This window comes from Pituophis catenifer, unplaced genomic scaffold (genome assembly GCF_029215685.1).
Source record: "Pituophis catenifer annectens isolate HBS135680 unplaced genomic scaffold, rPitCat1.0.hap2 SCAF_6, whole genome shotgun sequence".
Taxonomy (NCBI): Eukaryota; Metazoa; Chordata; class Lepidosauria; order Squamata; family Colubridae; genus Pituophis; species Pituophis catenifer.
In genome coordinates this window covers 95,266,090-95,292,158 of record NW_027256886.1, presented here as the reverse complement: position 1 = coordinate 95,292,158, position 26,069 = coordinate 95,266,090, and the positions used below count along the sequence as shown (strand labels likewise).

Genomic DNA, 26,069 nt, shown 5'->3' with positions numbered 1-26,069 from the left:
CGGGGCAGCTGAAAATGGAGCTCAGGAACCCGTTTTCACTGGCAGAAGCACCGCAGACTGGTCCTTCGCTGTTTCCAGGACGGCCCCATGGGTCAAATCTAAGTACCCTGCAGGCCGTATCCAGCCCCTGGGCCTTGAGTTTGACACCCCTGCTCTAAAGCATTCTGAAAGGGTATATCTTGTAGATATGGAACAGCAACAAATCGCTCCTTCAGGACTTGTTTTGATCTTATAAAACAGAATCAATTGGGAGATACCAAGTGTTTGATCATTTTCAGCCGGCTGCACATCTTCCCTAATCTAGTGCTTTTAGAGATATTGATTTCAGCAGCAGGTAGCAACCTGATATGAGCTGAAAGCTAAGCAGGATCAGGCCTGTTCAGGGCTTGGATGGGAGACCATCATCCGTTCTCAGAGACTAGTGGATATTGTTTTAAACAGATTGGAAGGTTCTTGGGATACGAGAGTCTGCTTCAAATAATTGCATTCTTCCATCACTAGATATTTAATTTTAATGTTCTTTTTGTACTTATTGGTGAGGGGAGGAGAGAAACATCATTTCAGACTGTTCAATAGTTCTTTTGTTAAAGCATCCATTCCACACATAATTGAAAAGATGTTTGTTCAGTGGTATGCTTGACAGTACAGTTATTTAATCTTAAGGATAAAGCCCTGGGGACAGAAATGTAAGTTAGAAAGCTTCTTGTTATTTATCAAAGTGGGACAAATCGCCAAGGCAAAAAATTGATCCTCTAGTTCTTGCTTGTTTGCTGAGGAACTTCAACCCAGAATTCCAGAAATGGCTGGATTTTCCTGGAGACAGGCTCCTTCTCTCAGCTGGCGTCAAAGACCAACCCAGTAGAACTGGAGGCGTGGGCTGATCAATACATCTGTTTTTAGTTAATAGGCTTTTATTGGCCTGCTTTTAGTTACCTAAAGGCACCCCTGCAAGAAGGCTGGAAATGCCTTCACTCAGTAGAGTATCATAGGGCCTCCCTGTTGAAAGATGCAAGGATATTCGATAATAACACTAAAGCATAAGAGTGTTTAAACTCTGCCCTGGTTGGTGCTGTTATATCAGAAAACCATGTTCAACTTCCTAGTTCTTAAAACATTTCTTTAGGAAAAAAGGAGACCAGCCAGCCTGGGCCTGGGCATCAAGAGATCAACACACATCCTGACTCCACTTCTATTCTGCTGAGAGGAGAGGCCAGCAAGCAGGATGGAGAAGGCAGAGGGATCTGCATCCAGAGAGGCAAGAGAAGAGGACCCATTTTCTGCAGAGGATCTACAGCTCCCTCCAACATTTATATTATTCCTTCCTCATTCCCAATTGCCAAACCATATGAAGTGTTTCATGAAGTGGCAAGGCTGCATTCAAAGGCTGAATTCCTTAGGAGGAAGCCGTCAAATCTGGGTGATTTGCTTCAAGTAACAAAGTGCTCTTTCCTCTGAGCCGTTCGGGATGCTGGGCATCTTCACCCAGATCTTTTTCTCAGTAAGAATTTGGAAAGGGTTGCCACCACTTCCTTCCAGGGAGTTTTTCAATTTCCTATTCCAGAGTTATCTCTAAGACCTTAAATAAACCAACTTTTGATCTGGACATTGCATATTGAGTTCCTTCAGCAAGGAACAATATGTCTTAGTAGTTCTTTCAGGACTCAGTTTCCCTTTCAGCCCAACTTGGTTGTGTGAATAAAACTGGTTGTCAGAACTGCCATCTCATGCCTGTGCTTTGCATTCGCTAGCTGCCAGTCTGCCGTGAACTTTGGGGGCAGGGAGCTGGATGTGAGGAGGGGGAAGGATAACAACTCATCATACCTTCTAGAGCAGGGGTGTCAAACTCGCGGCCCATGGCCCGGATGCATCACATATTGGCCCCGCCCCCGCCTGGTTTAGTGAAGGGGGGAAAAGTCCTGATACATCACGTGATGCCATCGTGACGACGCGGGCTTGACACCTCTGTTCTAGAGACATAACTTCAAGGTCAGACAGCTGGGGAAGGCATGTGTCTCCAACTGCCTACTCTACAACTGAAGAGACCATTCCCAAAACATTTTATCTGAATATGATTGGACAATGAGGGATCAGCAATGGGAAGGGACAAACAGGAAAATTTCACTGGGAAACTCTGTTACCCAAACTTCAGTTCTGGCTTTGCTATACTGTAATCCACTTGATCTTTAGTAAAGTAAATCTTTCACATCGAATGGAGTCGAGGATCATTCTTACTTAAGAGACAAAGTTGGAGCAGGACTGACACTGGTTGCTATTTTTCCGCAATCTAGCATAGAGTTCCTGCTTCACTTGTTGCAAATTCTTAGTGGCTCCTGGCCGACTTTCCCAGGAGTTCACTTGGTGCCCAAACCCTTCACTTCTCCCGGGGTGAGAAGAATGCTGGACACTAGAAGTGGGCAGATGGGAGGGCCTCCAGGCTGTGCTGTAAGCTCCGCCCTGCTGCTGTGCAGGGCAAGAAGCCTCTTGCTGAAAGGAAGCTCTTTAGGCCACAAAACCAGTGGAATTCCACTTTGGCTGTGCAGGGAGCCCCAATTTCTCCCTCCTGTCTGCAGATCCCGATCCAAATGTTTAGGATGCTTTAAATATGAACATTGCTAATCAGCCCTGGGGCTTATTCCAGGAAGCAGGCAAAGGAAATAATCTTCCTTGAGTGAGTGCCCCAGATCCACAGAATGCTAGTAGAGAGGAGCTACCAGGTGGGATGGCAGCATTATGCAATAGGATTATGTGGCTGGAAATAAATTTGCCATAGTGCAAAGAAAGGCCATATCTAGTTAAGAATAGAAATATTCAGATAAGAGAAGGAATTTACAAGCCACTAAGATATATGCAAATAAACTGAGGTTGGGCTTGCATCCTGCAGTCCTAAATCATAATGCAATTGAGATATTTTTCCTTTTGTATGTTCTGTGACCAACCCAACAGGACTTATTCAACAAATCATGAAATTGTGGTTTAGCATGAGGGGTACATCTCTCCAGGCCTGTGCAGACCAAATCTTAAAACCACAAATGGGAGAAACCTATGCAAAAAACCTGGCCCTTCTCCTTGGTCCTTCCAGGAATACAGAGAGGCACCCGTGCGGGCCAACCCCAGTAAGTCTTGGTGGAGAAGAGAAACGAAACACCAAACTTTCTCTTGTCTTGGGTTTTAAGGTTATATTGTGAATGTGACTTGAAATTTCCCTCAGAATTCCAATAGGCATCAAGCAATTGAGGTCTGAGGTGCAAATCAACACACTTGATTTTAAACATCAATTTCAGTATTTCAGATTTGACAGATGGCATTTGACAGTTTTCATAAGTTGGCATGCAATGGCACTTAGGATTTGACAAGATTGATAACTGGCGCGTAATAGTATTTAATATTTTTGTTTCACTGTGATGAACTGCTGTTTGACAGGATTTGAGAGCTGGCGTGTGACAGCATTTAGCATCTGCTGCTATTATTATTATGGTTGGTCACACAGTCATCCAGATGTCCAGACTGGACTTGGCATTTCTGTCCAACTCTCGAGTTCTTCCCAAGGACCTGAGAGAGGCAAGAGGGGGATGTTTGATGATCTTAAAGGTGTCATCACAGGATGTACGGTAAGTTTTTCTGGGTAAAGCTTGCCTTTTGCAATTGACTGATCGTGATTTTGTCAATGCTATTGATATTCCTATTGATTTCATTTATTAAGTTTGCCATGAGATGACAATAAATGCTAAGCGCTTAAACCAAATCCAGTGTGAGATTTAATGGACAAATGTGCCTATTATAAGTGTAAAAGGCAGAATGAGCCACGTCAAATAGCTAAAAAGTTCAGCTCCATTTGTTTCTTCCCTTCAAAACTTCTGGATATCATTCCCACCTTCCATCCTAGAGCCGTGATGGCGAACCTATGGCACACGTGCCACAGGTGGCACGCAGAGCCATATCAATGGGCATGCGAGCTCAGCTCTGGCACACATGTGCGTACCGGCCAGCTGATTTTCAGGCCTTCCGGGCCCACTGGAAGTCGGCAAACAGGCTATTTCCGGCCTCCGGAGGGCCTCCAGGGAGGTGGAAAAGGCCATTTTCACCCTCTCCAGGCTCCTAGAAAGGCTCTGGAGCCTGGGGAGGGTGAAAAAAACGGGCCTACCAGGCCCCCCATGCCATCACATGCCTAAAGCAAGGGAAGTGTGTGTGTGTCACACACATATGCACATGGGTGGGGTGCATAGAATTATGGGTGTGGGCAGACTCGCACACAACCCCCCTGCACTCCCCCTGCTTTTGGCATGTGATGGCAAAAAGGTTAGCCATCACTGTCCTACAGGGTGGATGGAGGGGGAAAGGATGGATGGACAGATGGTGAATCACATGCCAGGCCCCCTTCAGTGCAAAGAACAAATCCTTTGGGGTTCCTCTGGACACACACACACACACACACACACACACACACACACACACACACACACACATCACAGCAAGGACAAACCAAATCAGACGTGTATTAGGTCTAATGGATGAGTTTGGTAGCTATAGAAATTGGTTGATTGACTGATTGAATGAATGAATAAATAAATAATATGGAATTTGCACCATACATTTTTATGTATGTTTTCTCCACAAGAATTAATCCTTGGCTCATTCCAGGCTTGCAGTTTCCATCTTTTAGCAGGATTACACAACAATATTGAAAGTCCATGTAAAACTACAGAATTCATCCCTAAGAAGGCAAAACTTTTTTCTTTGACAGAGTAAATTTTTCCATGTGCTTAGGGAAAGGCCCTAATACAGTCTTAGCTTCAGTATTTAGTTCAAAGTCAATTCCACTATTGTGGTCAGAGGAATCTCAAAGTTTAGGCTTTGGGCAAAAGTTTCATCGTTTGGGACAGAGTCGCGGGTGGCTTCCTTATCCGCCTGCTATGAACATTTTCACCAGAACTTTCTTCTTTTCATTGGATCATAGATTTGGTTGAACTAGTTCAAAGAACAAGAGATTGAGCTTGTTTGGGTACAGTAATCTTAAGCGTATGAGACTTAAATGGTTGATCAATGGAGTTCAGAGGCCTAACTACTAATACGTCTCTGCAGGTATGAACATATCTGCTGAGGTAGCTTGGTGCATCTGGGGCTGCTGGGATCTGTCTGGTTGTGCCAGCTCACCTTCACTTAAGGCAAGCGGGGGCAATTATGCCAGCTCTTGGAAAAGGAAATTGCCCATTTTGAAGATCTACTGAGGGTGCCTATTTGAAGCAACAGACTCCTGTTGTGGACCTGGGTTTTTGTCTCTATCCAGACATTTTAACCATCTGCTTCCCACTCTATGAAGGGGAAAAAAAACCTCCCAAGATAGACGATTTGTACAAGGGCTCAGAGCTTTAAAATATAGCTTTTCTTTTCCTTAATTTACAGTTTGTTTAGAAATGTTGAGCTCCCAGATAAATGACAATATTTTCTTTATAATCGGATAGCTGTTATGCTATCTTTAATTCTCTGGGGGAAAAACTCACTGTTTATTCAGGGAAATGAAAGTCAGTTGTCATGTATTTTGCACAGAAGTCAAAGAAAAGGCCCTGGAAGGAACCGCATCTGATTTAATATCATTTATATTATGATGCAAAGAATAACTCAGGCATTACCAGCTGTCTTTATTTCTTGCTAAACCAGGGATAAACCAAGATGGGCGGAAGCTGTGCAGGGTGGCACATCAGGATGCGCTGGGGAGAGGGAACCCACCAGAGCAGCTTCATCCCACAAAGCAGGCGACCCTCTGATTGGTCTTAGGTGACCCCAGCGGAGAGAATTAAAGCTGCACTATCAACATAATGCCTTGTGCGCTTTGTGAATGTGGAATCTGGACCATAGCAACGGCTCCTCTCTGGAAGAATGCATTTTCTACCTAATAATACCAGGTCATCATCTAAACTCCGCATTGGCGACAGGAAGGGCAACCGGCCAGTAAACACTCAGCTCCATTCAGTTCCCCAGACTCCACCCCTCAAGGGATTATGGGGTCATTAAAAGAAGAAGATGATGATGATCACCTGTAACCTAAGCTTCTACGTAGAGTACAAATGCACAACAGGCAACAGCTGGTACTGATGCTGAAACCCTTTCAGAGACGGAGAGGGTGGAAGCCAAACTGGGCCGGCAAAGACTTTTTGGTGAAGGGTTTGCACTAACTGAAGACAATCAATAACAGCTGAAGCTGCGGTGATGATTCTGCATTTGCGGACAGTAAAGGATTCCGCAGAAATTTCCACCGAGCAACCTGCATTTACACTCTTTAAGAAGGCCCGCAAAAAGTCCTAATGCATGTCCAGAACAACACTTAGGAAACTTACAGCCGCTGCACTGCCTGGTTTTAAAAATGAAAGTGTTTACTGTCAGGTAGCCACAACAATGCAAACAGGAATAGGCAAACAAAGGTGTTCCAAAAACCACCTTCTTCTGCCTCTCTGGGGGCAGAGCAGAGGCTGCCTCCACAATACAGGCTCTGTGTTTGTGTGTGTTCATAATTTGAGGGTTAAAGATGGCAGAAGGGGAGCCAAGAGGAGGCAGGCCTGGAGAGAACAGGCAGTTGGGGGGGTGGGTGAGCCCCAGGCTGGATAGGCCACGATTTCTCTTCCTTTCTCGTAATTTTGGACAGGAAGCCGATGTTCTTCAGCCTCGGGATTGAACCCACTTGCAGGTCGGGGGCTTCTCCCTCCCTATTCAGAGAATTAAGAAGATGCCAAGTCATGCCTGGCTTCTCACAAAGATGTGGTAACATCTGGGAAGGGTTTCCCTGCAAGAGGACGGGGTGCTTTGTCCCCTCCTTCCCAAACAGCTTTCCTGACTCTCCTCCATGGGCTACACATGGCCATCCTGGGGGGTCTTTATCCAGCTCCTCACTAGAGCCAGCCCTTCTTAGCTGGGTGGGTGAGGGTTCAAATACCATATTTTTCAGTGTGTAGGACGCACTCCCCCCCAAAAAGTGGGTGGAAATGCAGCAAATGTTGCCGAAGCACTGCCCACCAGCCAGCCCCCACCCTTTGGCCTCTGTCTCCCAGCAATTTGCTTCCTTGCAGCAAACAGCCTGGTCAGCTTCAGCACAGCCTGATTTATCACAAACAGCTGACTGGCGGTTGGATCGGCCTATCAGAATACCAACAATCAGCTGTTCTAGGCTGCAGGCATCGCCACTGCCTGTTGCTGCTGCCCATTGCTGCTGCCACCTATCGCTGCCTCTGCGCACCCCATTTTCGGCCTCTGCACATCCCATTTCTGGCCCATTCCAGGCGGCAGGGATTGCTGCCGTGGCCGCTGCTGCCTATCCCCAACACCTGGAACGAGCCAAAAATGGGACACACGGAGGCTGAAAAGGGAGCGTGGGGAGACGGTGATAGATGGCAGCAGCAATGGGCGGCGATGGGCAATGACAATCCCCATAGCCTGGAACAGCTGATAGGCAGTATTCCGGGAGGCTGATCCAACTGTCAATCAGCTGCTTGTGCTAAATCAGGCTGTGCTGAAGCTGACCAGGCTGTTTGCTGCAAGGAGACAAATTGCTGGGAGTCAGAGGCAGATTTTCCCCCCTTGTTTTCCTCCCCAAAAACTAGATGCATCTTATACTTTGGAGCGCCTTATAGTCCAAAAAATACTGTAATTATTGACCAATCAGTTCTGATGTTCATAATCTTGTATGGGATGGAGGCATCCGCTCAGTTTACTCATTGCGTAAAGTCAGTTGGAGGAAAAACTCACGAAAGGATGGACTTTCCCCTAGAGATGACAGTCCAAGGTTGGCCCCAGATAGGAAGGGCCTGAAATCCCCCAGAGACATCCCGGCCTCCCTTTCTAAGCACTGGGCTGCCCCCTTTCCTAGCTCTATATTTCCCAAGCAGACCAGGTTTCTACCAGAACGTGACTATCGCCCTTGATGAGGACTAGCAGCTTTTTTGTGCTTGTGTGGCCAATGGATCACGACTTGGAGAGAGGCCCTCCTGCCTGGCTGGTGTCCCATGTGGAGAGCTCAGCACAAGCTGCCTCAGCCCCTCCAGCAACCGGTTAGTGATCTGGAGCATGAGAGCACATTCTGCTTACAGAGCTGGAAAGCGGGCATGTTTTATTAATGGCCGTATTTTTAAAAAATTCTTTTAAGAAAGCAGCACAGCCGTATCGTGTTGTCTGATGTATGTTGGATACCCGGCTTTGGAAAGTATTATTAACTCAGGGTATAAAATCAATGCTTATAAAACTGCAAGTCTTTCGCATTTCGAAAGATAAATGGCTGATAGCGACAGAAGGAAAAAAGAATAAGGAATATGGAGCAGCCCCATCAATCTCAATGCACACACACACACACACACACACACACACACACACACACTCCAGTGTAACAAACAAGCTAATTGTTGCTTCATTTACATATATCTGCATAATTTTTTTTAAAGGCAACCCAGAGCCAATCAAATCTTTAAAATATCTCCCATTGGTGCCCTGTTGATTATCTTGCTTAATTGTTAGAGCTTCAGGCTAATAAAAGCTTTGGAGAAATGAAAGAAATCAGAAGGCAGCTCTTTGTTTTCTCATGGAAGAAACAAACACTAGTGGAAATCAAAGCCCAACCAAAGGATTAAACTGGCGTTGGAGCCTTGAAAAAAGAGCCTTCCAGGCTCCTCCAGCCAATTCTGTGCAAAAATCTTTGAAGGCTCCCCAATTGAATTGTTCCTCTTTATCAGACAAGCATTTCATGGCTGCTCTCTTACCTTTCGTAATGTCTGCGTGTGCAAGTGGCTGCACTGGTGCTCCCGGGATTTCCACCTAATTCGTCATAAATATGTTTCCATTGTCGACGGGCTGTGATCTGCAAAAGTGGCAATGGACAATTTAATCTCGCACTTTCACAGATTGTGTGTGCGTGTGCGCGCGTGCAGCAACAAATGTACATGTGAAACATATAGGACAGCAGGAAGCACAAGCCATAAAGCCAGTGCATAATAAGCTAACATGGATCCCTATAGCATACAAGGTTTTGCACATTTCTTTCACCTACCTTTTATTTTTTCTGGAATTGCATTTTGTTTCTGTCTGTTTAGTAAGCTATCTCACTATTTTGTGTATGCAATTTCTTGGGTTAAAAAAAAAAGCATTCAGTCACTGAGAGCATTAACCATTAAAATGCTTTCTGAGAAATCTCCTGGTAAATTATAAACATGAATCCTAAACTCAGCATAAATAATGACTGCAGAATTATTTTATTGAGTTAGTGACAAGGAATTACAGCTGTAAGCCTCAATCCATCACATTCTCCAGTAAATCCATCCAGAAATACAATTTGTGTAACTTGATACGAGCTGTTTATTTTCACTCATCTGAGCTAGTAAAATATATAGATCAAACGGTAATGAAATCTAAACACTCTCTAAGATTAATATCTGAAGTATGTCCTAGAATTGGCTAAATAAAAGAAAACAAACATCTGATAACATGTTAAATTGCAAGCTATGACTTTTATGTGCCCGATCTTTGTACAGGAAATAGGATTAGCAGAGAAACAGATGGAAGATGTGGCAAGAGAACTGAAGGGGTCTTCATTATTTTATACAGTCCAAACTACTTTAAAATAGGACAGGAGGGGGAGAAAAAGCTTGATAGGATTCATGCGTGACAAAAGAGGGAGAGTGGAAAATAGAGAGAAAATGATTGGGGGGGCGGGAAATTCAGTTCTATTTTGCAGTGGGTCTTGCAGCTCTGGGGAACAAAGACTGGGCATGGTTAAAGGGAGTTGGTGCTGCTGGTCAGATCAGAACCAAAGGAAATCAATGCCCAAAGTTGTCAAGTTGGCAGAGTAGGTAGGTGTGTGTGTGTGTGTGTGTGTGTTATAATTTTAATCTGAAAAGGAGATGAATGGAGGAGAATTAATTAGTACTGTATAGAACCTATACATTTCCTGTTCTGCATGAAGATAAAATGCCTTCTTTGCAAAAAGCAAGCACCAGAAGCAAAACACTTGTTACTTGGTAATATTATAATTTCAGACAAACAAGGTTATCTTTGTTTTCTTCTCTTTAGTTATAATCACTACCTTTTTCAGATGGAGATTAAGTCAAAATGCCTCTTTATTCAACTCTAACCTGAAATATTTGAGGTTTGGTAGAACTGGCTTAAAGGTGGGCAAATTCACCTGTATCTTTTCTTTCTAGCCTTGCCTGGTGGGGATGAAGACTCACTAAACATGCCTATCAGATGTTTTGCCAGGACTAGACCAAGACATGACCTCTGGGTCTGCTGTGCCCACTGAACTCTAACGGCAAGGGAGGGAAGGATTTGTGCTTCCAGAACAGTGGTGGGTTGCTACCGGTTTGCCCCGGTTTGGACGAAGCGGTAGCAGCAGTGGCGGGGGGCTCCACCCACCTGCCCGGACGTCATCAAATACGCTCTGTGCATGTACAGAAGTGGTGTGTGTGCGTGTGAGCGAACCGGTAGCAAAGGTAAGTGAAACCCACCCCTGTTCCAGACCAACACAAAAGATTGTGTAGTGGGTGGGTGCCTCTTTCTTCTTCTGGGGCAGGGGCTCCTTGAAAAGAGGGGACAGTGATGGACAACAGAGGTTGCAGGCTTCGGCGAAGTGGGTTCCCATTCATTCTGTGGGTGAGGCAGCTTTGCTTTCACCCCATTCAGGCAGCGAGTGGTTTCCTCCAGGGAGGGAACTGTAGGTGCTGCCAGGAATGGCAGGAGAAGGAGACAGGCTTGCTCTCAGTTCTGCAGGCAGCAATAAGCCATGACTTGTGGGCAATAGTCCTCAGAGCATCGCAGACAATCATCTCACATGATGTAACATATTTGAGAGAGAAAATCATTTCTGGGGTGCCAGCAGGTCTTGCATGTTTACCCCCAAATCATAGTTGATGTGAGAAAACTGGGCTTCTTAGTCTCTGAGGTCAGTCACTTGATAACTAAGCCTGCATGTCGAACCCTGGATGTTTGTATGTTTGCCTTTAGAATGTCCTTCCTTAAAACAACCCTTGCTAGAAAATGTATTCCCTATTTTAGAGAAGGTTTCATCCAGTGGTGGGATTCAGCCAGTTCGCACCACTTTGGGAGAACCGGTTGTTAACTTTCTGAGCAGTTTGGCAAAATGGTTGTTGAAAGAAATCATTAGGGCTGAGAACCGGTTGTTAAATTGCCTGAATCCCACCACTGGTTCCATCCACCTTCAAACGGAGACACCTGGAACACGAGATTCTCACTTCAATCCCTTGCAAATGAAACTCTCCTATTAGATAGTTCTTTTCATGTATAAAATTGAATTAATTGAAAATAAATATACGATTAATTCCCAACACAGAAATGTCTTATTTTAAATATGCATCTGCATCAACTCGTGGCATTTTGGAACACCTCACAAATTTGTCTTCTGTTGGTGGGCCATGTAGTATATAACATAATATCTGACAATTTCCATTGTGACAATATAAACACTGTACTTGGCTTTAATTAAGGGTGCAGATACTACTTCATAGTTATTTCTATTTGCAAAACAGGCTGTCACAACTGTCTTACATGCTTTTTCTGAAATGCACATAATTCAAAGCCACGGTGTCTTTCCCATTTTTCTCTCTTAAGTATTATTGCCTTCTTGTTGTTCAGTTGCTTCTAATGCTTCATGATCTAACAAGCATCTTTTCACCAGGACTGGAAGTTTCTGCTTGGGCCATTATCTGTGATGGCAGCTGGCCAAATAGTCTTCTGTCCGCCTCTTCTTCAATTCCTCCGAGCATCAGAGCCTGTTCCAAGGACTCCCACCTTTGCATTATGTACCTAAAGTAACTCAGTTTTAGCCTCATTCCTAGTGATTTTAGTGAACAGCCCCGTGTGACTTCATCTGGTGTTGAATGATGGATTGGTTCTTCAGGCTGTCCAAGCTTCTGTCAACAATTTTCTCGAGTACCAAAATTCAAAAGCATTCATCTTTTTTTGCTTAGCCTTTCCGATGGTCCAGCTTTCATAGCCATATGCCACAACTGAGCAGGCGTGGGCTTGACAATACATACCGTGGTTGTCCATGTGATGTCTCAGCAGTTTAACATTCTGTGTAGATTTCTGCTAATCCCTCTTCCAAGTAGCAAATGTCTCTTTGTTGCATGGCTCTAGCTGCCATTCCTCTGCAAACTTTATCCTAGGAGGGTAAATAAAGTCTGTTACTATTCAACTTCTTTGCTCCCTATTTGCTTTGGATTGGCATTTCCTGTTAACATAATCTTTTGAATTTTGATTTTTTTTTAATGTTGAGCAGCCGATGGGATTTTGCATTCTCTCCTTTCACTTTCAATACAAGATTCCCAAATCTTTCTCATTTTCAGCCTTCCTGGTTTCATCAGCAGTTTCCATCTGAATTTCTGCTTTTTTTAACTGAACAGTTCCTTGTGATTTATTCTGCATTTAAATTAAGCATTGGTATAAAATCTTGCACATTCCTTTCCCGACCTTGAACCATTCAGTTGCTCCAGAAACCTTTCCCACTCTTCTTCCTGGCGATCATAGTTTTTAAAGGAGAAGACCCAGTTTGCTGTGGGATGGACACACAGCCAAAGTCCTATGTAGAAGCAACAAAGCAAAAATCATCATCTTTTTGAAGTGCCCTTGTCTTTTCCGTAATGCCACAGCACTGTGATTTCAGCCACTAATGCTTTTCTTCTATTGAGCTGCCATTTTTGGCAGTTTTATGTCCAGCTGCGGAGGAAATCTGAACGGCAACATCTTGTGCTCTGTACTTGGGGAGACTTCTCCGGCAGTCCCCTTGCATGGTCATAAACTGGCCAATATCAATGGGTCTTTTCCAGGCCTTTGGCTTTGCTGCCTCTTCTGCACCAATCTGCCAACCTCAAGGAGATGCCAATCGGTTTGGCCGCTATTTCATCAACTCCTGCAGTGGTGTCCTCAGCAGCTTTTTCTGGGAGCTGCTAAACTTCCCCTTTTGTATCTCTAGCTCCACTGGTCAGGTTTTCTTCCTGTATGTACCTCTTAGCACTTGGGGAAGTTTTTAATCATAAATGGGATGCATTTTCAACTGGATATATTCACTTCTGTAAGAATATCCTCCCCTCCCCCCCTGAAAGATGGCTGGTACCAACCAGCCCCAGGACATCATCTGATTCCTTCCTGACAATAAAGCACTGACCCCAAAGTGCGCTTGAAGCCAAGCCCAGGAAAAGCAGGTTCAACAAACGGTTTCATTTTCCAAATGAAAGCTTTTCTTTTCTTTTTTTCTTTTCTTTTTTTTTCTTCCAGCGAATAAAATATGTGCTATTTACAGCATTGAAATAGATGCTTATTAAAATCAGACCAACCCTAAAACCAAGTTTGAAAAGCTTTCTGGAATAGAAAAGTCTATCCAAATTTCCTCCTAAGAGTTAAGTGGCTGAAGGCTCTATAAGGAATGGAGTTCCTTAAAATTATAACAATTGAGAAGCTGCTAAACTGAAAGGAGAACCAAGAGACCAAGAGCAGGAGAGTTCTACTGGCTTAATTTGGGATTTCTGGCAACATTTAATCACTGTTGCAAAATATATGTTTTTTTACCACTTTTACTGGTTGAGGGGGAAAACGTTGCTTCCTGCACCCAAATGCCCACGGGCTCAATGAGATTTCAAATGTTGTCACAATTTGTGCTAAACCAGGGGTCTCCAACTTTGGCAACTTTAAAACTTTTGGACTTCAACTCCCAGAATTCTTCAGCCAGCAAAGGAAAGCTGGCTGAGGAATTCTGGGAGTTGAAGTCCACAAGTTGCCAAGGTTGGAGACCCCTGTGCCAAACAGAGCCAGAAATCAAAGCTAAATTCTCAGTTCAAGCACACGATATGCCTGCTATGTTTAGAATCCTTCTGGATTTCTTTCCAGTTTCCATTTAGGCACCTTGTTTGGGAATTCATTCCTGTCTCTGTGACACAGGACCCTTGGGGGACAGGATGATGGGAATCTTTTTGATTTGATAATTCAAAGGGACATCAATTTTTAAACTGGCCATGGGTAACTCAGGCACCATCCCCAGTGAAAGCCAAGCTTCTTGCCGCATGCTTTGGAACAGAATGTTAATTACGATATTTTCATTTCATGTTTTAAGTATGGCAGTAACCATATTAAACTTGCAATTTTCCTTCAAAGCATGACCCACTAAATTTAATGGAGATTACTCCTGAATAAATAAGAACAGATTTAGCCACGCAAGTAGACTAAAACAAAAGGAACAAATGTCAATTAAAGGGCGAGCTAAAAAAACGGCTTGTATGCGTTGATTATTTCCTGTAATAACAAAAGCATCTCAACATCCATTAGCAACATAGTTATTAAAGTGAAACAATACACTTTTTCTTACTAGTTCCAGGATGATTTGTTGTTTCGCTTAAACACATTTCAAGTTTTATGTTATTTCATTGCAGCGTAAGGGCAGACAACCTGTGTGCTTTCTGAACAAAGGCAAAAACTAGGGTTTTCCATACATCCAGGTAGGCCTGGTGAATGTGCTTGGAATCCAGCTGCCTAAAGAAGGCTCCAATTAACCTGAGGCCATGAAAACATTTCCACTGATGAACCTTTTATGTCAACTGGATCTTGTTACAGATGCCATCTCTCTTTCTCGGTCATATCAGGCAGTTCTTTCTTCTCCTTTTAAGATCTTAATCACAGTTTGTGACTCCAATATTTGTTGGTTTGGGACACATGCTGTAAAATCCACAACCATCAATTTTCCCCACGAGCTAAAAATAAAGTCTCTGTGTCAGATACTGTTAGCTGATAAAAAGGATCAGTGCACTGTGTTCCCTCCCCACTCATTTAAAACTTTAGATAACTTCCTGTTTATATGGCCTGACCCTTTTCTGCAAAAGGCTGTTACCATTCAAAACAAGAAGAGACACCGCAGTGCACTACACTGTAATGGACATGGCTGATTGCTTTTTAAAGTATTTAATACATTTCCCACATTTGACAAGAACAGATGTCAGGGACTATGCCAAGGCAAATGTTCTTTTATGCAATCTTGGCTAGTTGTACAAGAATATCCCTCTCTTAACATAGGAAAAAATTACAGACCCAAACAATTTCCTTGACAAGGAAGAGTTACGTATGTTTTCCACTCAGAGTTGGGTTTTTTGGTTTTCTTTCTTTCTTTTTTTTAACTACAAGTTTACAGTTTTGCCAAGCCTGGAATTAATTCAGACTGTTTCCAAAAGAGAACCCCATAAATTCAAAGTGTTTTCTGCTGAACTGTGGAGGTTTTTTTTTTTTGTTTTGGTATATTTAATGCACACATGGCAAAAACATGAGAAAATTAAGAGTGCACAATTTTTTTTCTCTGAAGTTACTTCAACACTTACTGTTTCATATCCTCCCAGTTTTTGAGCAGCTTGAAACATAGTCCAAAGGTTAACTGTTAGAGGGACAATAAGCATTGAGATAAGCATTGCATTAACCATCTTTCCAAGAAAGGCAAATGAAACAATCTTTCTTTGACAACGAAGCAAGAAAAACAATAATCACATCCACACGTTTAGACAAAAACAGAGAAACAGTCTGAGAAACACATTTACATAATTCAAAGTGTAAAGTCTGCCCTTTGCACATATGCCATTCTGTTAAAAACCGCAAGGGGAACATTCTACTTGGATCCAGTTACAGGTATTCAAAAACAATTATTTCCTCCAAGATAAAAAATAATCAGTACTTCTCCCAGTAAACAAAGGAAGCGTTGTTGTATATGCTCCTAAATCGAGGGCATTGATTAATTAAGAACAGGGCATTTCCTTAAAGTGGCCTCACTAAGAGAGCAGTAATTGTGAACACAGATACAAGGCGAGAGAAGAGCCAGAGAGAAGGGCCAGATCCAGAAGCTGCCTCCACCCAGCAGCCCATGTGCTCCTCCTGCCACCTGGGGCAGGTAAGGGACAGATGGCCCTGGAGAGGGGGCTCTGTCCAAGATGTCTTCCCTCTAATTCCCACCAGAGCTACTACCTGTGTTTCCCCAAAAATAAGACTCTGTCTTATTTTTTTGAACCCTGAAATAAGCGCTTGGCCTTATTTTTGGGGAGGTCTTATTATTTTGGGGCGTGTGGAGCAAGATGGGGCTCCTCTTGCTGTCTTACCTGATTTCCAGCTCTGTGTTTAAATATTTTTGGGGAGGGCTTATTTTTGGGGAGGCTTATTTTAGTGCATGCGCTCAAAAGCCTGATTGAGCTTATTATCAGGGATGTCTTATTTTTGGGGAAACAGGGTAGATGCCAGAGCGGGGGTGCAAACCCCCCCAAGATTGGATGTGGAAGGTTGCTCTAAGCCAGGGGTCTCCAACCTTGGCAACTTTAAGACTTTTGGGCTTCAACTCCCAGAATTCCTTAGCCAGCAAAGCAAAGCTGGCTGAGGAATTCTGGGAGTTGAAGTCCTCCAGGCTTAAAGTTGCCAAGGTTGGAGACCCTTGTTCTAAGCTAAGGTTAGAGATGCTTGGGGGAGGGGGGGAATGTTCTCTCTTTATGCCTTAAATTTCTAGACATTTTGGTTCAGCTCAGCTCTGGGTACAAAATGTTTCCTGTAGAGACCTGCCCTTAGAACAACTAAGAGTGCAACGGTTTTGCTTTCTTTCTTTCCAATTACAATTGAGGCGTTAATCATCTGGAGAATGGCTGATGTGGATGTGTTTCTGGGCCTGTTTCCTTGTGTCCAACACTTGGCAGGAGCATTGGGGAAATACTAGAGGCAGCCCTGGGAAAGGGTGCTCACCCCGATCCCTTGAGCTTGATGATCCTGGCCGCTCCCTGTCCCTCTAATCCTTGCTGAATCTGAAGAGCCTCATAGCAATGGGACAAACAACTTTTCCTTCAAGGAACATGTGAATGGTCACTGATCTTCACTTACAGGAAACCCTTGACAAGCTTTCACGAAAGTCAGCCTCTCTCAGGCAAAAGGACTGAGCCAGCCCATTCAATTGTCCAACATTTCAAAAAAGCCAAAGGCATGTCTTGCTTGGGTTTAGTCAAGAGCAGGGGTCTCCAATCTTGGCAACTCTAAGACTTGTGGAATTCTGGGAATTGAAGTCCACAAGTCTTAAAATTGCCAAGATTGGAGTCCCCTGGTCAAGAGACAGTCAACTTCAAAAGCCCAAGTGGAATTTTTGTGTGTATGGAGGTGGGTGGGACAGCTGGGACAACAGTTGACTGCACTTTCTTCAAATATGTTGTTTTCCTTCAAATTTGGAACATTTCTTGAGTAAAATGAACACTTTTCAACGTCCACCTTTTAGATATTGAAGCCATGAAAATAATTTCTAAAAGCTGAAGCAGTCCACGTGAAGACCTAGAAACTGCAGAGGTTCTATAAAAAGAACTTCCAGCCAAGGTGACAAGGATGGAGACTTCATAGTCGTCTCAATGTCAGAAAGGGCACCCTTACATCTCCATCGCTTTCTCTCTTCTCTTTTCTCCTGCCTTTAGCTGAACAGGGCTGAGCACCAACTGATTTCTACTGCAGGTACTAAATTAAAGCAATCAGACTGAGCATCATTAGAGAGCGTGAGTTCGGGGTTACACTGAATAAGTGCCCTTCAGCATCTAAATGCCAATTGTTATTATTGTTTTAGAATTCACCATGATCTACAATTTGGGTCATTGTGGAAATGCCAAAACAGATCATCTTTTAAATGTCTAAGAAAATATGCACATTCAGTCTTTCTGCAGGATCTATTAATCTAATTAATCAGTGGAATGACTTGCCTCCAGAAGTTGTGGGGATTCCAACACTGGAGATTTTAAACAACAGATTGGACAACCATCTGTTTGAAATGGTATGGAGTTTCCTGCTTGAGCAGGGGGTTGGACTAGAAGACCTCTAAGGTCCCTTCCAACTTTGTTATTCTGTTATCTAGATTCACTTTCCATTTGCAAGTAATCAGAGATCTGAATCAGAGGCAGAAAGAAGGATCCTTTGATGTGATTACTATATCATTTCCTGTAGGCCCTATTTTAAAGGCATCATGCATGTTTGATATACTTTTATTTAAGTTACAAATATATAAAAAAGATTCTCGTTTGCAAAAGCCCTGGTCACCCCATTTAAACAATGGGATAAACAAAGGCTGCCTGTCTCTCTCTGTCAAGTGAATTATATACTATTCCACGAAAGAGCTTTTTCTCCTGGCTGCAAATGAATATTACCTAAAAATGGGGGTTCTCTGGTCAGCAGAACGTGTTACTGAGGCTGGTAGCATATAACGCTTCAGTTATCTACCAGCAGAGTAGTTTCACTCTCTCAACAGGTTCTCCTGACTCAGCAGGTTGTTTTCCCATGTCCAGATTGGAAAACGGCAGTCAAGAACCGTCCTAGTCATCACAGGATAATGTGGCTCCCCTTCGGCAGTTTCTCCCTACTCTGGAACCCTCCCTGAAATGCCCCCAGCCAGTCTCCTGGACTACACTTCCCATCAGGTTCAGCCAGAACAGGGATGCCGTTTTGTGGAACTGTTTGCGGACTTGGAAACTTGGTTTCAGCCTTGTTGAAAAGCGACGCCGCACATCCAGGGCGCTGGGCATCTGAGCACCAATAGTCCATTTCTAAGCAAAGCAGAGCTTTCTAAACTACATTCCTGTTTCCTAAAATTTATTAAGGATGTATCTGATATGATAGCAGTGTCCCAGTATCTCAGGGACTGCCACAAAGAGGAGGGGATCAACCTATTTTCCAAAGCACCAGAAGGCAGGACAAGAAACAATGGTTGGAAACCAACCAAAGAGAGAAGCAACCTGGAATTAAGGAGAAACTTCCTAACATCATATGCTGCCCTGAGTCTTCGGAGATGGGCGGCATATAAATTGAATTAAATTGAATTGAAATTGAAATTGAACACTGAGGACAATCAACCAGTGGAACAGAAGTTGCCACCAGAAATCGTGGAAGCTCCATCACTGGAGGCTTTTAAGAAAAGACTGGACAGCCACTAAGTTGTCTGGAATGGTAGAGGGTCTTCCAACTATATTATTCTGTTATAACTGGGGGAGAAAGCATTACAATTTCTCTCTTCTCTCTCTCTCTCTGACACACACACACACACACACACACACACACACACACACACCCTCTCAAAACTTTCTGAATAAAAAGCATTGCTAAATCTTGCATTTTTTCTGAGCTATCAGAAGCTTTACTCAGGCCTTAATTTAATAGGAATCCAATGCATAATGCAACAAAGCTGTTCATAGTACATTAATTCTGCTTCTATTTCAAGCAGCTAGTTTTTCAAGCAAACATTGTAATCATTTTAGAGTTATGTAAGCTTCTAATGGCTGCTGGAAGCCTGTTGCAATCAGTGTCAATTGCTATTAGGTATGTAAATTGTTATGTAAAGCATACCAGTCTGACATTCTGCATCAACATAACAGGGAAAAGAAATTCAGATACCCAGTATTTCCAAATAAGAAAATAATTTAAAATAATTTGTAAAACTGATCGATGATTCAAAACACATCCTTTATGACATCATTCCATCCATTGTATGGGATACTAACACAGAATTTAATGATTGTTTTAAAAATAGGGGTAAGTCCTGCACTGAAACAGCTTTTTGCATGGTGTACTGTTAGTCAGATACATTAAATGTGATTTTCATATCTGGAATTTACTTTACAAGTTTCCTGGTCTTATTGAAAGTAGACTTGACTTAGACTTGTACACCCCCCCATCCCCTTCTCAAAGTAAAAACTGGGTAGGATACAAGTAAATGTTATTTTAACTCAAGCAACTACTATGGATACCAACTGATTTAAAATAATATTTTCTCCTGCACTGCTTTTTAAAAAGGAAAATAACAGAAGCATCTTACAGCTATTTTTGGCTTGGCTATGCATGTCAAAAGCATATGGATGATGCAGTCCCATCCAGCTAATTTACTAATTTAATAAGTCTTGCTAGGAAAAAGGGGCACTTAAGAGAGTGTGACAGGATTGCAGACTAAATTCCTAGGATTTATGGAATAGGGGATGCAAAAGAAATCAATGTAGGAATCAACCCAGGGCCAATAACTGGATTCTTACGAGTCCCAGGGTGCCCGTTTAATGTACTCTAGACCTCTAAGACACATAGACTGCCTACCAAAGGATTTGCTTTCAGTATGGCATTCCCCAAATGTGGACAGGTTGCTCAAAGCAATTGGGAAAAACCAAAAACCCTACCGACCTTTGGTATGCCTGAATACCTCTCGGGATGTCAACATGACTTGGATAGTAAAATAGAATGCAAAATTAAAATAATTAAAATTAGGGTCCCATCACCTTTAAAATTGTCCCTTCTTACCAAGTCAAGCACATTAAATGTCACACACAAAAATGCAATAAAAATTCTACTTACTCTGCTTAAAACCAAGGTAGGGTATTCGTTCAATGGGCGTTTTTCTTTCTTTCATATATTTATAAAGTGCCACAAGGAAGGCCTGTTCATCTGCTCTGCATTCCTCACCGACAGAAATCTTGGATTTATCCTCATTTGAGCCCTTTTTACAGTTGCTGTTATTGTTTTTGGTTTTGGACAAAGGTGATCTAGACTCACATTTTACCTGGAAGAAAAGAAGAGATGGCAGATTAAATCCTGAAAACTGTTTGATTCAGTTTACATTCCCCTTTGACCGTTGTTGTGTCTTCACATTGAAGCTTTCCTTGGACTTTGCTCTATCCCTCCTTCCACCTGGTCCCATATACACAAACTATGATGGGCAAAGGCAGGCCACACCAAATCTGCTTGGTGGCCAGGCGGCTGTGCTGTGGGGGAGACAATCCACTCTTTTACCTCATTTTAATATGACCAAGACATGGATTAATGGGTAAACTTTCGTGCTGAGGATCTGCCTTCATTTGGGGGATTGATCTCTTCCCAGCAATGCACACATGCTCGCCTCTCTTGGCTTGTTATTTATTTATTTGTTTGTTGAACATGTACAAGACAGCAGGTATAAATATGAACATGGACATGAACGAAGGAAAGGAATACAAATAAATGGGGACAGTAGTCCTCCTGGTCCCTTTCATCTGAGAGAGCGATTCCCAATCCCAATCTGGGCAGGCAGAAAGGATGCTCTTCACCCAGTGAAGAATTCAATGGGCAAGAGAAGGCAGGACACCTGGAGAGGAGATTCTGCAGGAAATGCTTTCTGTTGGTCCTGGCCTTCTGAGACCTTTAGCGCTTGTCAGGTGAAAAATGTCCTGGACCTGCCCAGCCAGAAGTGGCTACAGGGAACGCACAGGCACTGTTGCTTCTAGGAAGTGCCGTGGTCCCCTGGTGCTGCCTCCATCCAGTTTGAGGCCTTTGATCTTAAAACCACTTGATAGGACCTTTTCTGTTGGGTTGCTTGGCCCCTGGAACACAAGGCCCTGGAGGTTGAAAGACCCTGCCCTGCTTTAAAGTGGCCACAATGACCTGCTCCTTTCCCCAAAGCTAGAATAGAAGAATGTGCCTCTGTGGGAGTTTTATTAATGGCTCACCCAGTGCTGGGATTTAACTGGTTCAGGCTGGTTCGGGAAAACCGGTAGTTAAATTGCTGGCTGGCCCCTCCCCTCCCTGCCGCTTCCAGGAGTCCCACCATGCCCCATTTTGGCTCCCAGGTAAGTGCAGGGAGGCCTCCTAGGCCCAAAACGGGGCACGGAGGGGGGCAGCGTGCCCCCCCTGCAGCCTGTTTTCACTCCCAGGAGGTTGCAGAGACACCTCCTAGGCCCAAAACAGGGAACGGGAGTGCAGCGCATTCCCGTGGCACGTTTTTGCTCCCAGGAGGGTGCAGAAGGCGGAGTGCTGCCTGTCACATCCCCTGGCCACATCCACCATGGCCACGCCCACCCAGCCGGTCATTAGGGCAGAGAACTGGTTGTTAAAGTATTTGAATCCCACCACTGGGCTCACCGTAGGAGTCCTTGGCAAGAACTCCATGGGAACACACAAAGGCACCACTTAAGCAGTCTCAGGTTTGTTAATGGACAGCTTTGAGGTCCATCACTCTCCTGGGACACTTCTTTGAATGATGGTGGGAGAGAGCAATAGACCCTTAAATAATGGACATCCAAGAAGACCACTCATATTCCTGGAGCATAAAAATTAAGATGATGTTGGCAATAAGCCCACCAGCCTTGAGAAACAAAAAATTCAGGGGGATGATCAAGAATGACATCTTCCCCTGCATCCTGAGGACATGGGATCTAAAAGATAATGTCTCCTGTTTGCTACTAATAAATGGGGGCATTTGGTATTAGGCCAGATCCTTCATGGTGACCAAGTTGAGAACAGGCCCACCATGTGGATCAGTGGTAGGTTTCAAATTTTTTTACTACTGATTCTGTGGGCATGGCTTGGTGGGCGTGGCAGGGGAAGGATACTGTAAAATCTCCATTCCCTCCCCACTCCAGGGGAAGGTTACTGCAAAATCCCCATTTCCTCCCGATTAGCTGGGACTTGGGAGGCAGAGACTAGATGGGGGTGGGGCCAGTCAGAATTTTTACTACCGGTTCTCCAAACTACTCAAAATTTCCGCTACCGGTTCTCCAGAACTGGTCAGAATCTGCTGAAACCCATCACTGACGTGGATTCTCAATAGGTCACACGGCTATTACCAGCCTTGAGTCTTCCACTTTCTAAGGACAACAATGCTGGAAAGTAAATATTTTTTTCCCTGTGTGACTGAGGTACAAGAGCCCTGAGTTTATTTATGTTTGCAAAGTATTTATGGAAATATGAGAATTTTTAAAAAACTAGTTTGGTGTCAGACAAGCTTCTCAACTATAGTTGTGAATTTCCCAGCAATATTTGCAAGACTATGTCTTATCCAATGATAAGCATAACAACTAATTTGGGTGCTCAGAAAATAAATCAGAAATTAAGTAATTAAGAAGGAAAGAAAGAAAGAAAGAAAGAAAGAAAGAAGGAAGGAAGGAAGGAAGGAAGGAAGGAAGGAAGGAAGGAAGGAAGGAAGGAAGGAAGGAAAGAAAGAAAGAAAGAAAGAAGGAAGGAAGGAAGGAAGGAAGGAAGGAAGGAAGGAAGGAAGGAAAGAAAGAAAGAAAGAAAGAAAGAAAGAAAGAAAGAAAGAAAGAAAGAAAGAAAGAAAGAAAGAAAGAAAGAAAGAAGAGTAACTGACAGGATACCATGAGTTCTTTTATATGAGAAACTTCCATTAAATCAAAGTAGTGCATGTCAAGCCTTTATTATGTAGTTCAGGGGTCTCCAACCTTGACAACTTTAAGCTGGCCTGGGAATTCTGGGAGTTGAAGGCTTAAAGTTGCCAAGGTTGGAGACCCCTGATGTAGTACAATCTTAAATAAATGACAATTTTAGGTGATTATTGGTATTAAAAGGCCCTTGTCAGAAAAGATAGGGAGGAGATACGTGATTTGGATTCCTTTTTTAATTTAAGAAAAAAACACACACACTCCTATATAAAAGAGACCTTTGAAGACTGCATAACTTAGCAGGAACATTTTCTTCGTATGTTCATGACCAAAGTGGTGTTTCCATAAATAAAATATCTGGTATAAATGTCTTGTGGTGAGGCATGAATTAGTTCTGTTAAAATTTGGTGAGAGATCATCCATTTTATTGTGGGCTCAAAGTATCGTTTAAAAGCTGCCATTGGGAAATGGATTTGTTTATGGGTCTTTTAAGAGGAAATTTCCAGCATTCGTGCTGAAGGGAAAAATTGATGCGCCTGTACTGCAAACGGTCTTTAAAACTCTTGGAGTCTCTTGGGGCTTATATTTCTTCAGGGGAAACTTTGGTTCTCAATTTCACTGAGTGTGAAACTATCTGTGGACATCAACTGCGTCTCTTGACCGTAAAATCATATCATCCCTGTGCTGAGAAAGAAAATTAAAAGCCAACATGAATTGATCCTCTTAATCAAAGACGGAGACAAAGTAGAACGATCTACAGAGGGGCCTGTTTTGAATTTAGCAAGGCATTGGGGGGGGGGACACGACTCTTCATGCAAAGGGAGGGGGGCACTGCCAAATTGCACATGGGAACAACAAACTGATACCATCCTTTCAGAATTTTTAATACATGCTATTAATTAACATCTTAATTAGATTTTTTTTTTTTTGACAGATGAAAAAGAAGAAGGTTTCAAACTCCTTGATGAAATTCTGGGGAGTCATTTTCCTTATGAAATAAATTGAGCCTTCCTTTCCTCTTGTTAGAATTTTCAGTCATATTATTGTCATCATACTGCTTGTGTGTTTTGTATTACAGCCCCACCTGTAACTGAGAGTGGGTCTCAGGCATCAAGAGTTGTTTTGTTTGGTTGCGTGAGCAAAACAAATTCTTAGAAGGGTGGGAACATGTTAGCAATATAGAAACAATATCAGTTACGTTGTTTATTTATTGGACTTACATGCTGCTTTAATTGTTGCCAACTGTAAGCGGATTATGTAGCTGGTGTCTATAATTCAGATTAAGCAATAATGATTAACATAATTTATAGCGACGGCAAGAGATGACAACCTCATCATGTAGCCATTACTGAGGCCTATTGAAGCAGCCACGTTTCCCTGGCTTTCCTAACCCTAGGAGGGTTGTGGCCAGTTGCAGAGAACGGGTCTCTGGTAGCGTCTGCCGAGTTCTTGGTCCCTGATGGTTCCTTTCCCGGGGAGAAGCAATATGGGGGGAACCCACTCCTTATCTTTACTGAACAGGCAGATATAAGTGGGAGCAGGTGGCCAAGCAGAATTTTGAAGGCAGCCACCATGAATTACATCCACAAGCTAAGCAGCAATCAACGCAGCTCTCAAAGCAGAGGGATTACACAGGAAACAGAGATACCACATTCTGGGCCTCCTGTGGCTTCCAAGTGGTGGCAAGCGCAGACTCATGAAGAAGACATGGCGGTCGTCCAAGTGAGAGATGACCAAGGGATGAGTGACTGTGAGTAAAATCTCCTGATCCAAGAAGGTTCATAACTGGCACATTATACAATGCCCTCCTAACTACAACTGTCACTTGTGACAGGATTGGGTTGAGGTCTAAAGCTGAGCATCATCACAGTACTGATGATGCCTGATCTATGTTGATGGGTGACCTCCCCATGGCTTCATGTAGACATTAAATCAGAATGGAGGAGCATACAGGCTCCTAGAACTCAACTCCTTCCTCAATGACCAGAACTGACTCCTTAGAAGGAGAACAACTGCAAAATCAGTGCTTCCAGTGCCAACCCGGGGAGACAGTCCAGAGGGATAGCACAGTGGGGGATGTTCATGGTCAGTGATAAGACCAAGCAACACTGGGGGGCTCCCCCCCCCCCGGTCTCACCAAAGGCACCTACAAGTGGAATCCGGGTAAACTTGGTCCTGTACCCTGGACAGATTGAAAAGAGTTCAGATAAGCTCTTTCCTCTAGTTGTAGGCCCAATTTATGACAATTTATTACTGATCTAGAATGGGATATATATGATTCCTTCAAAGCCGTTGCAAACAGAAGTCTTCATATGTTGGGCAGGCCAATGGATCGTGCAAATTATTTATTCATTTTGTTTGAACTGGCCCACTATCTTATTGGCAGGGTTGGGAATGTAACTAGAGTATATTTTCATGTTTTGCCCTAAGACAGGAGTGTCAAACTCAAGACCGGGGGCCAGATCCGGCCCGTGGGGTAGTTAGATCTCTGGCCCACGGGGCCGCCCTCGAAACATCACAAAACCGGCCATGGTGCCTCTGCCAGCAAAAACAGAGCTCTATTTTTGCTGGCAGAGAGTTGCAGGAGCCTATCGCAGCTGAAAATGGAGCTCGGGAGGGCTATGGGCGGTCCTCCTGAGCTCCATTTTTGCTAGAAGAGGGTTGCAGGAAGCCATCACAGCCAAAAACGGAGCCCAGAAGCCTCTTTTCGCTGGCACAGCACTTTTTTTTTTTTTTTAAATTTGATTTATATGCCACCCTTCTCCGGAGACTCAGGGCGGATTACAATGTGCTCAGCAATATGCTCAGCAATACTTGGGTCCCCACAGGCACCCTCGATATGAGTGACATCAAGCTGGCCACGCCCACCCTAGCCACACCCACCCTGGCTCCCCGAGGTCAAATAAAACCGTGATGTGG

The 26,069-nt window shown here is 43.5% G+C and overlaps 1 protein-coding gene across 1 annotated transcript in view; it reads right to left on the bottom strand.

Moving 5' to 3' along the window:
- Positions 1–26,069, bottom strand: part of ARID5B (AT-rich interaction domain 5B) — a 133,794-nt gene that overhangs the window by 10,736 nt on the left and 96,989 nt on the right. The window contains exons 6-8 of the mRNA XM_070944897.1: positions 20,356–20,560; positions 15,348–15,400; positions 8,739–8,836 (exon numbers count right to left, since the gene is read on the bottom strand). Coding sequence (XP_070800998.1) covers positions 8,739–8,836; positions 15,348–15,400; positions 20,356–20,560 — 356 coding nt within the window. The remainder of the gene's footprint in view (positions 1–8,738; positions 8,837–15,347; positions 15,401–20,355; positions 20,561–26,069) is intronic.